The 13948-nt window shown below is 42.5% G+C and overlaps 1 protein-coding gene across 3 annotated transcripts in view; it reads right to left on the reverse strand.

Moving 5' to 3' along the window:
- The window catches only part of ncanb (neurocan b), a 180644-nt gene that overhangs the window by 75179 nt on the left and 91517 nt on the right, over positions 1–13948 (reverse strand). For 2 of the 3 annotated variants that reach the window (XM_052074735.1, XM_052074736.1), the window contains 2 exons: positions 12009–12191; positions 5690–7858 (listed from right to left, as the gene is read on the reverse strand). In XM_052074735.1, coding sequence (XP_051930695.1) covers positions 7713–7858; positions 12009–12191 — 329 coding nt within the window. In that variant the 3' untranslated portion in view covers positions 5690–7712. The remainder of the gene's footprint in view (positions 1–5689; positions 7859–12008; positions 12192–13948) is intronic. The other variant, XM_052074737.1, reaches the window with a different exon arrangement.

Consider the following 13948-nt stretch of genomic DNA (forward strand, 5'->3'; position numbering starts at 1 on the left):
ATATATATATATATATATATATATATATATATATATATATATATATATATATATATATATAATTTTATTGTTTTTACATTTTTCTACTGCAGTGCATACCAATGCATCCATTTTATATCACCCCTGCAACCCGAATGAGGGCAATTGCTACAAGAATTGGATGGGTGGCATGAATAAAGTGCCAGTGAAAAGTGAAAGCGTGCCCGGTTGCACCTCCGCTCGGTTCCTCATCAAAGTCAAAAGCGGATAAATGAATATAGGTTTTCTGTTACTGCTCTGATGCGGCCATTTTGTCGGATTGCTGAAACATCAGCAACATTATCTGAGGGGAATGAGAGTCTTTGGCAGAAATGTGTGTAAATTCAACTCGCTGATTGCATGTGATCTCGCCATTACGGCAACTGAGCAAACAAACAGATGCCATATCTATACAACATTAGCTCGCGGGAAATAGCTTTTGAAATTGCCCCATCTTCTCGAATGATCCCGTCTGATGTGTTCTGTAATTGGGCCGGAAATGCGGCAGTTGACACATTTCATGCATGCAAAGCATTGGCTTTGCGGAGAGCGCTAAATTGGCTTAATGGCAAGCGTTTCCCCCAGCGGGGTTGCAAGGACATTTGTGGTAGAAAACTTTAACTTCGTTTTATGTCACATGCTCGCTTTCATCGACGTTGTCACAATGTCCACTCGGCCTGTTCCGCTGATCCCAGATTGGATCAGGAGGAGAATAGAAGAAAGGTTAATGAAACTCGACGCACTTGTGTTTGGGAGGGCTGAGGTGAAGAAGGGGCAAGAAACACGCAACACTCCAAGTGAAAGGCAGCAAAGGTGTTATTGGATCGACAAAGAACAAGTACCAGTCTCGAGATGGAGTGGGGGAAGGTGAGCATTGTCCTATCAGGAGTCATTTGCATTTTGGGTGAACGGTAATGTACAATATCCGTTACACTGAAGTACTTTTTTTTCAGGACCAATACTGTACAAAACAGCTTTGTACTATTTTCAGAGTCTCAAAATGCCCCGGACAGAGAAAAAGTATTAAAAAAAAAGGTTGAACCTAGTTGAAAAGTGTATACAAACTTACATTGCTGGTGTTTGGGGGAGAGGTAGATGGTATGCATCCCACAGCTGATGCTAACATCGATGTGCCATACATTTGAAGGGCCTCTCTGCCCTCTTAGCATAGCCGCCGCATTGACACACTTTTTAGCCTGCTCTAGTTACTACTTTAAAGTCTTTTTGATGACATTTCAGCAGAGTTTGAAAGTGACCAGAACGGTGCAAATGTATTAAAAAAGCTTGAACCTTGATGAAAAGTGTATACAAACTTACCTTGTTGGTGTTTTGGGGGATAGGATGATTGTGTACATCTGACTGCATAGATTAGCCACAACGTTAGTGCTTCCTTTTTTCACCTGAACTATAAAAAAAAAAAAAAGTGTGTACTATGCCAAAGATAGCATGGCTGACAAATGTGTACACTACTCACATCAGAGAAGATAAGAGCCATAGATATAAATTGGTCACCACGACAATCTTCGGATGCTAACATCCATGTGCCATACATTTGAAGGGCCTCTCTCCCCTGCTAACATGGCCGCCACATTGGCAGACTTTTTAGCCTGCTCTAGTCTACTATAAAATCTTTACGATGAAATAGCAGCCCAAACTGGAAACACATGGACCAGTCTCTGTCTGTTGATGGCCCCAGTGCGTCAGTAAACGTCTGAAATGTCGCTATCAGAGTTTGAAATGTACTGTGCATACAAAAGACAGATTTGAGTCGATTGGATTTGTTTTGTCTCAGTTGAATCCAGGGTCTGTGGGTTCCGTATCCCTTAAAATCAGGTTCTATTGTATTTCTGGTCTGCCAGGTTGAGTGCGAGGACGCCAAATCCCGTGTTCCTTTTTCTAATGTAGTTGAACTTTGACGGCGTCATTAGCAGATAATGCGGAATAATGCAGGAGATCCCCATTGATTTTCATGTGCTGTCAGAGAAGTCTGCTATCGACTGGAGAACAAGGTTACAAACAAGGAGGCACTGATGTGATCTGATCATTCACATCACCTCATCTTTTTACGGCTTGAGTGCTGATTTAATTAAGACATTAATCTACAATATTCATAGCGCTCACTTGTGCATGTCTCGCTTTCCTGGCCAACAAAGAGATATTGGCTGACAAATGGATTCTTTCTAGCAGAGAGAAGAATAACAATCCGAGAATAATCTGTTCCTGCTTCCTGCGAGTGAGCTAGACATTGTCCATAAGAAGCTATAACAGCATATTGTGAACATGACTGGGATATACTATTTAACTCAGAGGTCTCAAACTTGCAGCCCACGAGACGACTTTAAAAAAAAATAGTCTTCATTGTTGTATAAGTTTCAAAATAATTTAACCTCCTTAAAAAAAACGCAAAACAGCCTATTTCACCTTTGGTAATTTGTGACCTCTGAGTCCGACTAAATCGCTTAACACCTCTCATTGTTGTTCAAAAGGCTGCCAGCTCTTTTGAAATAAGTGTTGGAAAAAAAAAGAAAAAGAAAAACATGCAGATTTGATCCTTTGATCCAGCACAGCTGTGAATCGTAAAGATGTTTTTAAAAAGCGATGAGAGGAATAGGGGAGCAGATTTAAAAAAAATGTATATACAAAACGCATCTCATGCTGATGAAATGAAGGCCATCGAGGTTGCTATAGTGGGCGTAAACTCACAAACAACCGTTTCTTTGTCTAGTCTTTCCTCTCACCTTAAGACCCGCTTTCCTCTTTCTCCATCGTCATGGCAACCAAGAACTGCCCCCCCTCGTAACCTCTCTTGAAGCCTGCAGCCACAAGCAACTGGAAGAAAAAATGTTTGTATTATTTATATCTGGTTAGCTGTGAGCATCTTTATCCAGTGTGGCAAATGCAGTTGCCAGGGATTGATACAATGCGCCTGGAGATATTTAAAGCCACATTTATTTTTCGTTCCTGACAGTGATTTTTTTTACATCTATGAGTGCAGCTTTATCATCATCAATCTATAACTTATAGAGCCAAAACAACTAAACAAAACACTTCTTACTGCGAAAGTAAAATATCACGAAGGACGAAAGAACAAGAAAACAGTTGCTTAGTTTCCCAGCAAGAGAAAACGCTGAACAAGAGAACAACAAGAGAAAACGCTGAAACAAAAATGGCAGTTCGTATCTACTTTATACCGAGAAAACATTACAAAAATTTCAGAAAAGTGTGGTTAATTGGAAGGAGACAAGAGCCATGTCAGACCACAACCTCGAATGATATGAAATCAATTTCCAGATTTAAAAATAAACATACCAACACAAATTTCGGAAACAATTCAAAATATTGCTTTCGTAAAGCCTTGATGAACTAACGACGTTTTATGTAACATTCTTAACTAGTAAATTTCCAACAAAGTCATCAGCCTTGTTGGTTTCAGTTAAATGCTGAACAAATTAGCATATTGATCGGCAAAATTTACTGATGGATGTGGTAGATGATCATTCATGTTGCACAGTGCAGTAAAATAAGGTAGAACTACTCACCTAATGAACGCAGTGTGCCATTAGTTCTTGTCAAGGTTCTCGTCATTTCCCCCGATAGTCGTGAGCGTGACGCTTTAGCATACATGCTAACTGTGTTAGCACACGCTATTCAAGTGAATTTTGGATGGTTATTAATTGAATTAGTTGCAACAGGTTCCTTAAAACCAAAATGAAGTAAAACTAGTCACGTCTGAACGTACGTGACGGACTTAACGCAGTTATGGACGATAAAAATGTGCCGTTTCTTGGCAGGCGTCTCTGGTCATTTCCATGCTAGCAAAGCCATTACCCTTAGTTTCCACTTTGGACATTAACTTCCGCTTGACAAAATTAATTAAATTGGTCGTATTGCACTGCCTGCAGCAAGTCAACACGTTTAGCAGGACTTGGTTTAAATGCTGTTCGATCGCCATTATCCATTGGGCTATTTACGTGAGCATTGATTAGCACTATTTTTAAAATAAAATGCTCATATTGTATCGAAAAGCCAGACGCCCCCCATGTCAATTTGTTTAAAAGCCGAAGCAATGAATTTTTGTGGCACACTTTCCCCACAAAACATTGTCCATTACACGATTCTTATTCCAAGTGGCCCGAGGCTTCAAAAGTGGAGCGTGTTAAGAGTGTAAATAAATATATGCAAATAATAACAGTGAGAGAGCCAAGTTACAGATCCAAACAAGGTTTGCTTTAATGATCGTTTGACTGGAAAAAAAAATACAATGACTGGACTGAACATCATGAGCACACGTCAATAAATATGAAAAAATACATACACACACAGGCACACACACTAACGCGGGCTCTACTCTTGTATTTTCATCTGGTTTAAAAAAGGCTGATGATTATGAGCCACATACAGAGTTAAAAAAAAACAAATATATATTTACATGACAAAGATTTTAAAACTGCGCACAAATGTATTTAGTCCATGCCGTTACATCATTATATTCATATGTCACGAGAATGAATGTGCCATTTTTCTTGCAAAACCCAACATTTTTCTTATGCTTAAATTGCAATATTACAATACCAAATTCAAAATTGTACATAATTTTTAAAACACGTATGAAGCAAAAATCCAACCAAATTGTGATTTGTGATCGAAATAATTAAATGTCAAGAAATTCACATTCAGATTTTTTTTCCCAAGAACAAAGTCCTAATATTGGAAGATTAATGCTGTATAGTACAGCCTGACCAATATGGATTTTGTGATGCCGATGCCAATTTTTGGTAATCAGCCAATGAATTAAAAAAAAAAAAAACAACATATCATGCTGAAATTAACATGAGTTCTCTCTGTGTGATATTAAAATCAGTTTAAAGAACTGGTACCTTTGCGTGTGATAAATATGCATCTCATCAGATTGCAAATTGTTTGAGAGAAAAAAAAGATATTTTTCTTGGAATATAACAAATGTGCTTTCATAACATTATATTATAAACACATTATAAAAGTACTGTTTCCAGTCACATGATGACTTGATTGGAAAAAAAGCCTTTTGTCCTATTTTGTAAAACAAAAACAAAAAAAACCCCAGTTTTCCTCATAATTCTGTGAATTTGTCACGAATTACAATTAACATCTCTCTGCGTGTGAGGGGAAGATGTGCGATTTCATCGTAATTGTCATCTAATCATTCCTTTTCTCCAACTCACAATCAGATCTTCATACCGAACTGCATGTAGAGGGCTTGTCTTTGCCTGTTTTCCTGCTCAGAGATAAACTTTAACTGAAAATGCTCTTGCATGCTTGTGTTGGCCTGATGACGACGATTGGCGAGATTGACTTTTCCGTTGCGTGTCCATCAAAGTGATTCACGATGCGGGGGCGGTGCTGCAGATAATCCGTTTTGTTAATTAAACACGCAGAGATTAATTAAAGTGATAGGACGTTGCGGGGCAGCTGCGAGGAATCTTGGTGCACGTTCTCCCTGCCAAGGTAAGGTAAGAAGATGCGGAGTCTGGTGGTGCCCCAGGCACATTTTGTAGGGCGCAGCTAACCTGATGCTTGTTGATTGGTCGATAGAGAATAATAACAATGAAGTAATACAGTACAATGGAAAAAAATGGGAGTATGACAGTTTTTTTGGGGGGGGGGGACTTCACAATGTAACCCTTTCATGCACCCTGTAACCTGATAACATGATAAACTGTCCACTGTAGTAACCGCTGTCCCTGAAAGAGTGAAACAATGAAACCCAGCATGTCTTCTGGTCCCCGTTGTAGCGTTTGACAATGGGACCAAACCATACCCATGAATGGAAACATGCAGTTAAGTACCCTTCACACTGTCTTATATGGTCTCCTCTTAACATCCAAACCAAATTGTATCACTTTGAGGAAGCGGGCTCTGAGTTAAGTCAGAGCTTGCTCGAGTGCATTCTTGTGTCTGTTGAGCACAAGAGATTAAAAATAAGCGAAGGTGGGTTAAAAAAAAAAGAACTAACAGACGAGAATAAGAAATACAGCAGTCAGTGATGTGGACTTAATCCACCAACTGAAGCCTTAACTGCTGAATTTAGAGGAAAATAAGTGTGTGCGTGGGGGGTTTTGGGTGTTGGGGGGGGCAGACAGCAAATTGTCAGGAACGAGGGAGCAAAATGCTTCTTGTATCTTGACTTTCGAGTAAACCGAGTGAGTTGCCAATACACGCGCACGTGCACACACACACACCTTTCCGCCTTTCACACAGAAACAAATGACAAAATGGTTATGGCAGAGATTTCACAAAGACACAGCGTTACACAAAAAGACACTTAGATAACATTAGAGACTCTGCCTGATGTAACGTATGAAATACATATCGGGGTGGCGGCAATTGCTTTGAAAACAAAAGCAAGAGGTGGGGAAAAGTGTGGCTTTTACAGCGAGTGTGAAAGGGGAGTCCACAGAGTTATCGCAAAATGGCAGCGTCATGGACCTAACATAAGAGCCGATTTATAGACAACCACCTGCGTATTTGGAGTTTAATGTTCAACATCACACTTTTGAGTTTGTTTTTAATTTCTGCGTAAACTATTTGCTGAAAATGTCACAAGACAGTGCCAAGGCAATGCCCAAATTAAGTAGTACCGTGTTAGGGACCCAGTCCTGCTGCGACTAGTGAAAATCTGCTAGCAATTACCATCCACCTTTAAAAGTTGCTTGTAAAAGCCACAGGATGGCAGCAAATCATTGCATGACTTTCCTCAACACACGTCAACATAGTTCCTTGGCACCAAAATGCCACAAGATGGCGCCAAAGTCATGTCTCAATAGGAAAGGGTAGCACAGTGGCAAATAGGTTTGCATTTGAAAATCGATGCCGGCAAAGCACTACTCGAAGCTTTTCAAATCACTTCTACAAAGTTCCTCGGCACCAGGATGCCACAAAATGGACAACAATACTTTGCAGGGCTTTGGCCTGAGCAAAAAAACTGACAGTTTGAACTCTTCAGCAAATAACAAGAATAGGTTCCTGACAAAAAAAAAAAAAAACATTTGCGTAAAGAGTGAATTCGTGAGTTGCGAATATGCAAGGAAACACTTCACAATAATTCTTCCGAGCAAGTCCTGTCGGGTCATGTGATACATCTTGATTGAGAGATGAGCTTGAAATGTCGGAGAGGAGCTAAATTTAGTATGGCTTGTTACGAAAGGTCTTCTTCCGCCTATGCAGTACATGCACATTTAGGGCGCATTTTTTTCTTCAAAATCAAATCATCAGTCTACCATTTATTTTGAAGTGTAAAAGATGTATTTGAAATGGTATTGAACAGTTTTACATTTTCCGCAACTTTCCCACCTCGAACAATAATGGAACTGAATCACACACGCACACGCACACGCACACACAAGAAAAGACCAAACAATAAACCCAGAGAGCCGAGAAAACAAAAACAAAAAGATCCCATTTACAATTTGTACTCAAGTGAGTGTGAGTGACAAGAAAACCGGGACAAAAGAAACGTAAAAAGGGAAACGGAGGGAGCGGCTATCGTCCCGGCTATTGTCCAGGAATTTCCTATGATAGAGGAGGACTCCAGCGAATGGACTGATGGAGAAGGGGGAGTGAGAAATAGGAAGAGGAATGAAGGATGGGGAGAGTAGGAGAAGAGAAGAACGGATGTCGGGGTTTTTTTAAATGAATTTTTTTGCTTCTCTTTTGGTTCAGATGTGGCCTTGCTTGAGGCTGTGGTCGGCGCTGTGGTGGCCGCCGATCCGGTGGCCGTGCCGCTTGTGCTTTCTGCGCTCCCGTCTGCCCTTGTGGTGGTGGTTGTGGTGGTGGCGCCGGTACCGGTGGGCCCGTCGAGCTGCTGGGGGGGGGGGGGGGGGGCACCAAAGCCAGGATAAATTTTTAAAGGAAATCAATACAGCGATTACACAAATGACATCAGATATACATATACCGTATTTACCGCACTAAAAGGCGCACCTAAAAGCCTTCGATTTTCTTAAAAGCTCACAACACGCCTTAAAATCCGATGCGCCTTGTGTACAGTTATTACGGTAATATTTCCACCCCAAAATGGCTCCTTCCTCGAGACAAGCCGACAACGCAGAGTTGAAACTTAAGGCGATCGGTTGATGATGATGTGGTGAAGTACCACCTGAAAGTCTCATGGAAAGTGTGAATGCAGCACTGAGGGCGATCCCTACCGTAACGATCACAGAAACCAATGAGCTGATATACACTTCAGCATCATTGATCCTTGAGATGCTTGGCCATAAGAGCAACTATGGAAGCCATGAGATACATTACCCACTATGGAAAAGACGGTTGGAGGCTAAGATCAAGGCGGCTCGGAAACATGTGAGTCAATTGACGGAGGCCCAGAGAGGTGTGATGAAAAGGCAGATACCCGAGAGGTACATCCAGATGACCATACCTGAAGCACTCGAAACTGCCAAACAAAGGCTGAGGCCAGAAGAATAAAACAGGCTGTTCGCAACACAACCTGCGAAAGTGTATGCTCAGTGGCAGGGTTCTAATAACAGAGCTGACCCACCAAGACTGGAAACTGAAAGGTCGACCGGAAAGGCATATCGGAGAAGGAGGTTGCACATAACAGCAGTGCACAATGGCGGGAGACCCTGAGAGAGGAGCACAGCAACCTCCCTGAACAGAACCCAGTTACCATAACGGTGGCAGACATACAGGAAAGAGTCTCAGATATGAAGAACTGGACAGCACCAGGCCCGGACATGGTCCACACCTACTGTCTAAAGAAACTCATAGCACTCCATGAGCGCCTAACAGTACAAATGAACCAGCTGCTGAGGGATGGGACTCACCCAGGATGGCTAACCGAAGGGCGAACCATCCTGATCATGAAGGATCCCTCAAAGGGTGCAGTCCCATACAACTATCGGCCAATAACCGAGAAATGGAGCTACAATCAGTCACCTCCTCTACATGGATGACATAAAACTGTATGCTAAGAGCGAAAGGGACATGGACTCCCTGATCCACACAACCAGGATCTACAGCAGCGACATCGGGATGTCATTCGGGCTTGAGAAATGTAGTCGGATGATGACTAAGAGAGGAAAGGTAGTCCGCACTGAAGGGGTCTCACTCCCTGAAGGAACAATAGCAGACATTGAGGACAGCTACAAGTACCTCGGTATACCACAAGCCGATGGCAACCTCGAACTGGCAACAAGGAAAGCGGCTACGGCCAAATACCTCCAGCGAGTGAGGCAAGTCCTAAGAAGCCAGCTCAATGGCAAGAATAAGACCCGGGCAATAAACAGCTATGCCCTGCCAGTGATCAGATACCCTGCAGGAATAATAAGGTGGCCAAAGGAAGAGATTCAGACCGCGGACGTTTAGACCCGAAAGCTCTTAACCATGCATGGAGGGTTCCATCCCAAATCCAGCACCCTGAGACTGTACGCAAGCTCAAAGGAAGGAGGCCGGCGACTAGTGAGTGTGAGAGCCACTGTCCAGGATGAAACATCCAAGCTCCATGAATACATCAAGGAGAAGGCTCCAACGGATGACGTACTCAGAGAATGTCTCAGACAATGGGGAACAGAAGATGAGGCGCTGGAAGAGGGACCATCATGGGAGGACAAGCCCCTACACGGGATGTACCACCGGACCATAACTGAAGTGGCTGATCTCAAGAAGTCCTATCAGTGGCTAGAGAGGGCTGGCCTGAAGGACAGCACAGAGGCACTCATCCTGGCTGCTCAGGAGCAGGCCTTGAGCACCAGAGCCATCGAGGCCCAGATATACCACACCAGACAAGACCCAAGGTTTAGGTTGTGCAAAGAGGCACCTGAGACGATCCAACACATAACTGCAGGGTGTAAGATGCTGGCAGGGAAAGCCTACATGGAACGCCATAACCAGGTGGCTGGCATAGTCTACCGAAACATCTGTGCGGAGTATGGACTGGAAACCCCAAGGTCAAAATGGGAAACACCTCCGAAGGTGGTGGAGAATGACAGAGCGAAGATCCTGTGGGACTTCCAGATCCAGACTGACAAGAACCAACCAGATATCGTGATCATAGATAAAGGTCAGAGGAAAGCAGTTCTAGTGGATGTAGCGGTCCCAAGTGATGGAAACATCAGGAAGAAGGAACACGAGAAACTCGAGAAATACCAAGGGCTCAGAGAGGAGCTGGAGAGAGCCTGGAAGGTAAAAGTGACAGTCGTGCCTCTGGTGGTCAGAGCACTCGGGGCAGTGACCCCCAACCTGGATGAGTGGTTGCAACAGATCACAACGTCGGACATCTCAGTCCAGAAATATGCAGTGCTGGGAACAGCAAGGATACTGCGCAGAACCCTCAAGCTTCCTGGCCTCTGGTAGAGGACCTGAGCTGAATGAGGGACGGACACCACCCGAGGGGGGGGTGAGACGAGGATTTTTTTTTTTATATACACACACACGTATGTATGTATAGGGGTTGTTTTCCATAGCACTGAGAGAACATTTATTGCGTCAGTGGTGCTAGTCATGGGCCGCTCGCTCATAAGCTTCTTCCCAGGCTGCATTGCCAAATGTCCTCCATGTCCCTTCCTGCATGTTGCCAACAAAGAAATGCTGTCTGCAATCAATGATAAGAACATTATAACTCTGGGCCCTAGAATTTAGGGGGGGGGAAGATAAAGTGCCAGAGGAAAAGCAATCTTATTCACTTCTAGACAGAGGTGCCATTATTGCATGTTTCTTCATCAGTGAAATGACATTGGGGTGGAATCGTTGCGCATGTATCCTTTATCTGTCCTTTGAAGAGCAATCATTATTATGCTGAAAGGTTATGAAGTGAAAATTGTCAGAGCGTCATTTGGGAATGAATTTGGGACAACGTTGTATATTTGAAAAGAAATAAGGTGCAGGAAATATGTAGCAGAGAAATAAATGAATGTTTTGATGGGTGGGAGACAAGTACTAATTAACCCTTTCATGCTTCATGCTTTGTTTGTTTTACAGCATGACTTTGTGACACATTTGTATTGGTCTACTCATAATATAGATGCTGACAAAATTTGATGTTGCCAAGTAAAACGGTCTTCGAGGGCAATTTTTTTTTCTTTAATTTTTATTTTTCAAGAAAATCACTCAGTAGTGTCCCCTGGAAAGTTAGAAAAACAACCCAGTTTAAACGATCGACACCAAATCCTGTGGATTTGTCTTTTATAAGAAGACAGATTAAAAACATCTCAAGGTGCCTTGGCCAAGACTCACCAGGCGATGTCTGCCGTTTTTGGCTTGATGCATCAATTTTTGGGTGAATTTCAGGGCCCGTACGAATCAAAAGCAGAATCCTAGACAGATGGTGATGTTGAATTGCCAAGCTTTTTTTTCCCCCACGCCATGTAATGTTTGTTGACGGAAATCATTTGAGGATTCAGCATGAAAAAGTCCATTGCTGATTGCAGCTTTAAATTCCCGTTATGTACATCAGAACTCTATATGTCAGGTTACCTTGACATATATATCGGATTAAAATATGATTATTGCTAAAAAACAAAACCATACACTGTATATAAAACGCCATATTTTGTATCCTCATAAAAATGTGTTTGATTGGATCATGAATGGTTGGAATGGAAATCAAGTTTCTCTCAATCAACTAAACTTGATTCCAAACGAATTTGTCTCGAAAATAGGAGTCAAGTTTCGAAGTCCGTGGTGCTTCAAGGAAGGCACCTTCTACTTTCCCAGTAAAGCTGCGGGGTGGCCCGACAACTGTGATCTTTTTTTGCTTGGAATCATTAACCCTTTCAGGGACAGCGGGTACGACAGTGGACAGCCCATCATGTTATCAGGTTTCAGATTATCATTATTGGTGCATGAAAGGGTTAATATGAGAAGATGCAGTGAGCCCGGAGTTCCGTTTTTTGTGTGCAATCATACATGAGCAAAATGAAAGCAGAGTGAAAAAAAAGTGAACTAGCCAAAGAAACAGTCGCTGTTCGAATTGCTTGGGGGAGAGAAAAAAAACTCACATTTTGTGCATTTGATTTTTGGTTCGTCCCACTTGCCGTTGGCACGGCACTTTGTTGTCGGTACGTGGCGCTGCTGGAAGCCGTCGACACACTGGTAGCGCACAGTCGAGTGGATGTCATAGTGAGAGCGCTTCCGGCCAACCACGAAAGCGTTATCCACTTGAGGAGGGGCTCCGCAGAGAACTGGAGAAGCAAAAACAGACGGCGGTGAAAGTCACGCTCACTGGTCACATTCGTTTATCTGTGTGATTATTTTTGATACTCGAGGTCTTATCCATCCTCACTCAAACTTTGTTTGGAGCTCGAAGTCTGCCCAAATCAGCATCGAGAAATGACATGAATAGTCAGTTCCGACTCTACCTAGGCCTCTTCGCCTGCTGTACTTCTCTTGGATTCAAAGTCCATGAAAAGATCCATCACAATGATATTGATGTACATTAAAACAAGGGCATGGAAAATCCAAATGGACCCCCAACACCCTGCCCACCACCTTTTCCAGCTACTTCCCTCAGGCAAGCGCTACTGATCCATGTGCAGCACCAAATCCAGCTTCTTCTTTCTCTAGCCATTAACTCCCTAGACAGTAACCCAAATCTACCTGGATAGTGGCTCTTTGCAATTTTGCACACCCCCTGCAAAACAGCATTACTGCAGTAATCATCATAGCTCCAGCTCTGTAGCTACTGTACCATTGCCACTGATCTCTATTCCACAGCACCAGACACTTTAAAGCGCTCAAGGACATCTGTACAATTGCACACTTACACTTGCTCTACAATTACTGCTAGTGGTCACTTTAAAATGGCGCAGTCAAGAAACAAATAATAACAGTATTAATGAAATAAATAATAACTAAATAACCCTCTCTGAGTTCTTCACAGAAAAAACAGGAAATAAATAATAACTAAACAACTCTCTCTTTATAGCCCCTTGAAATCCACAAAAAAAGAGTTCTGCCATCTACGAGAACGCCACCTATCTTGTCTTGTTTATGTCTGCTACCGTCTTGTTCACGTGTTCTACTAATTGATCTGAGACACAACTAAAACACTGAAACATTCTATGGTGTGTAAATAACTTTGACTTTGATTTCAACCCTATTTGCGTCATGGGTCATTTTGCCCCGAAGACCACCTTTGTACTTTTTTTGTACAGCTTCCATGGAAATGTGAATAAAAACAACATTTCAATTTTTCTGCAGTTGGGGACAATCTAGGAAATGTCATAAAATTTCAAGTTTAAAAAAAATTATCATTTAGGGGGGTTTTGGGGCATTTTTAACACAGTGACGGGTCATTTTGACCCAAGGACAACAGGAGGGTTAGAGGGCCGGGTCAAATGTGCCCGCAGGCCATAGTTTGGGGACCCCTGATCCAAGCAGTCACCCACCGATACCACACAGAGGAAAAGGACATCACAAATTTTGCGTGGAAATAGTAGGACTCCAATCACAAAGGTTATTCTTCATCATACCACTCCTCATTTGAAGTGGTGACTTTGTGTCAGTATCGACTTAATTTATGACAGAAGCTACAGCTGTCCTTGTCTGAAAACCTCATTAAGAGACGCCGCAAGGGGAAAACAATAGGTCGGATGAAATGTGTCGCTCAAGGTTTCAAGTTTAAACGTTTTGCAGAGACAGAAGAGCACAATGGCTCACCCACACTTGAGACGCAAATAAAACGCTGCTAGGCTTGATTTTCTATAAACTTCACAGTGGCGCGCTGCTGAAAGATTTCTAACAGTGCGGGGAAATAGAAACGTATTGAGGTGAGGATAAGGGAAAATGTCATTAAAATGACTTATGACAGCACTTGTGTAATAGCAAAATATTGCCCGAAGGGGGAAGAGCGTTTGAGTGTAACTTGATTTCTTATAGAGAGATCATAACAATTTATTTTCTAAAATACTCAGAGGGCTATGCTTGATCGTTGTAGGCG

The sequence above is a fragment of the Hippocampus zosterae genome, chromosome 8 (assembly GCF_025434085.1).
Source record: "Hippocampus zosterae strain Florida chromosome 8, ASM2543408v3, whole genome shotgun sequence".
NCBI lineage: Eukaryota > Metazoa > Chordata > Actinopteri > Syngnathiformes > Syngnathidae > Hippocampus > Hippocampus zosterae.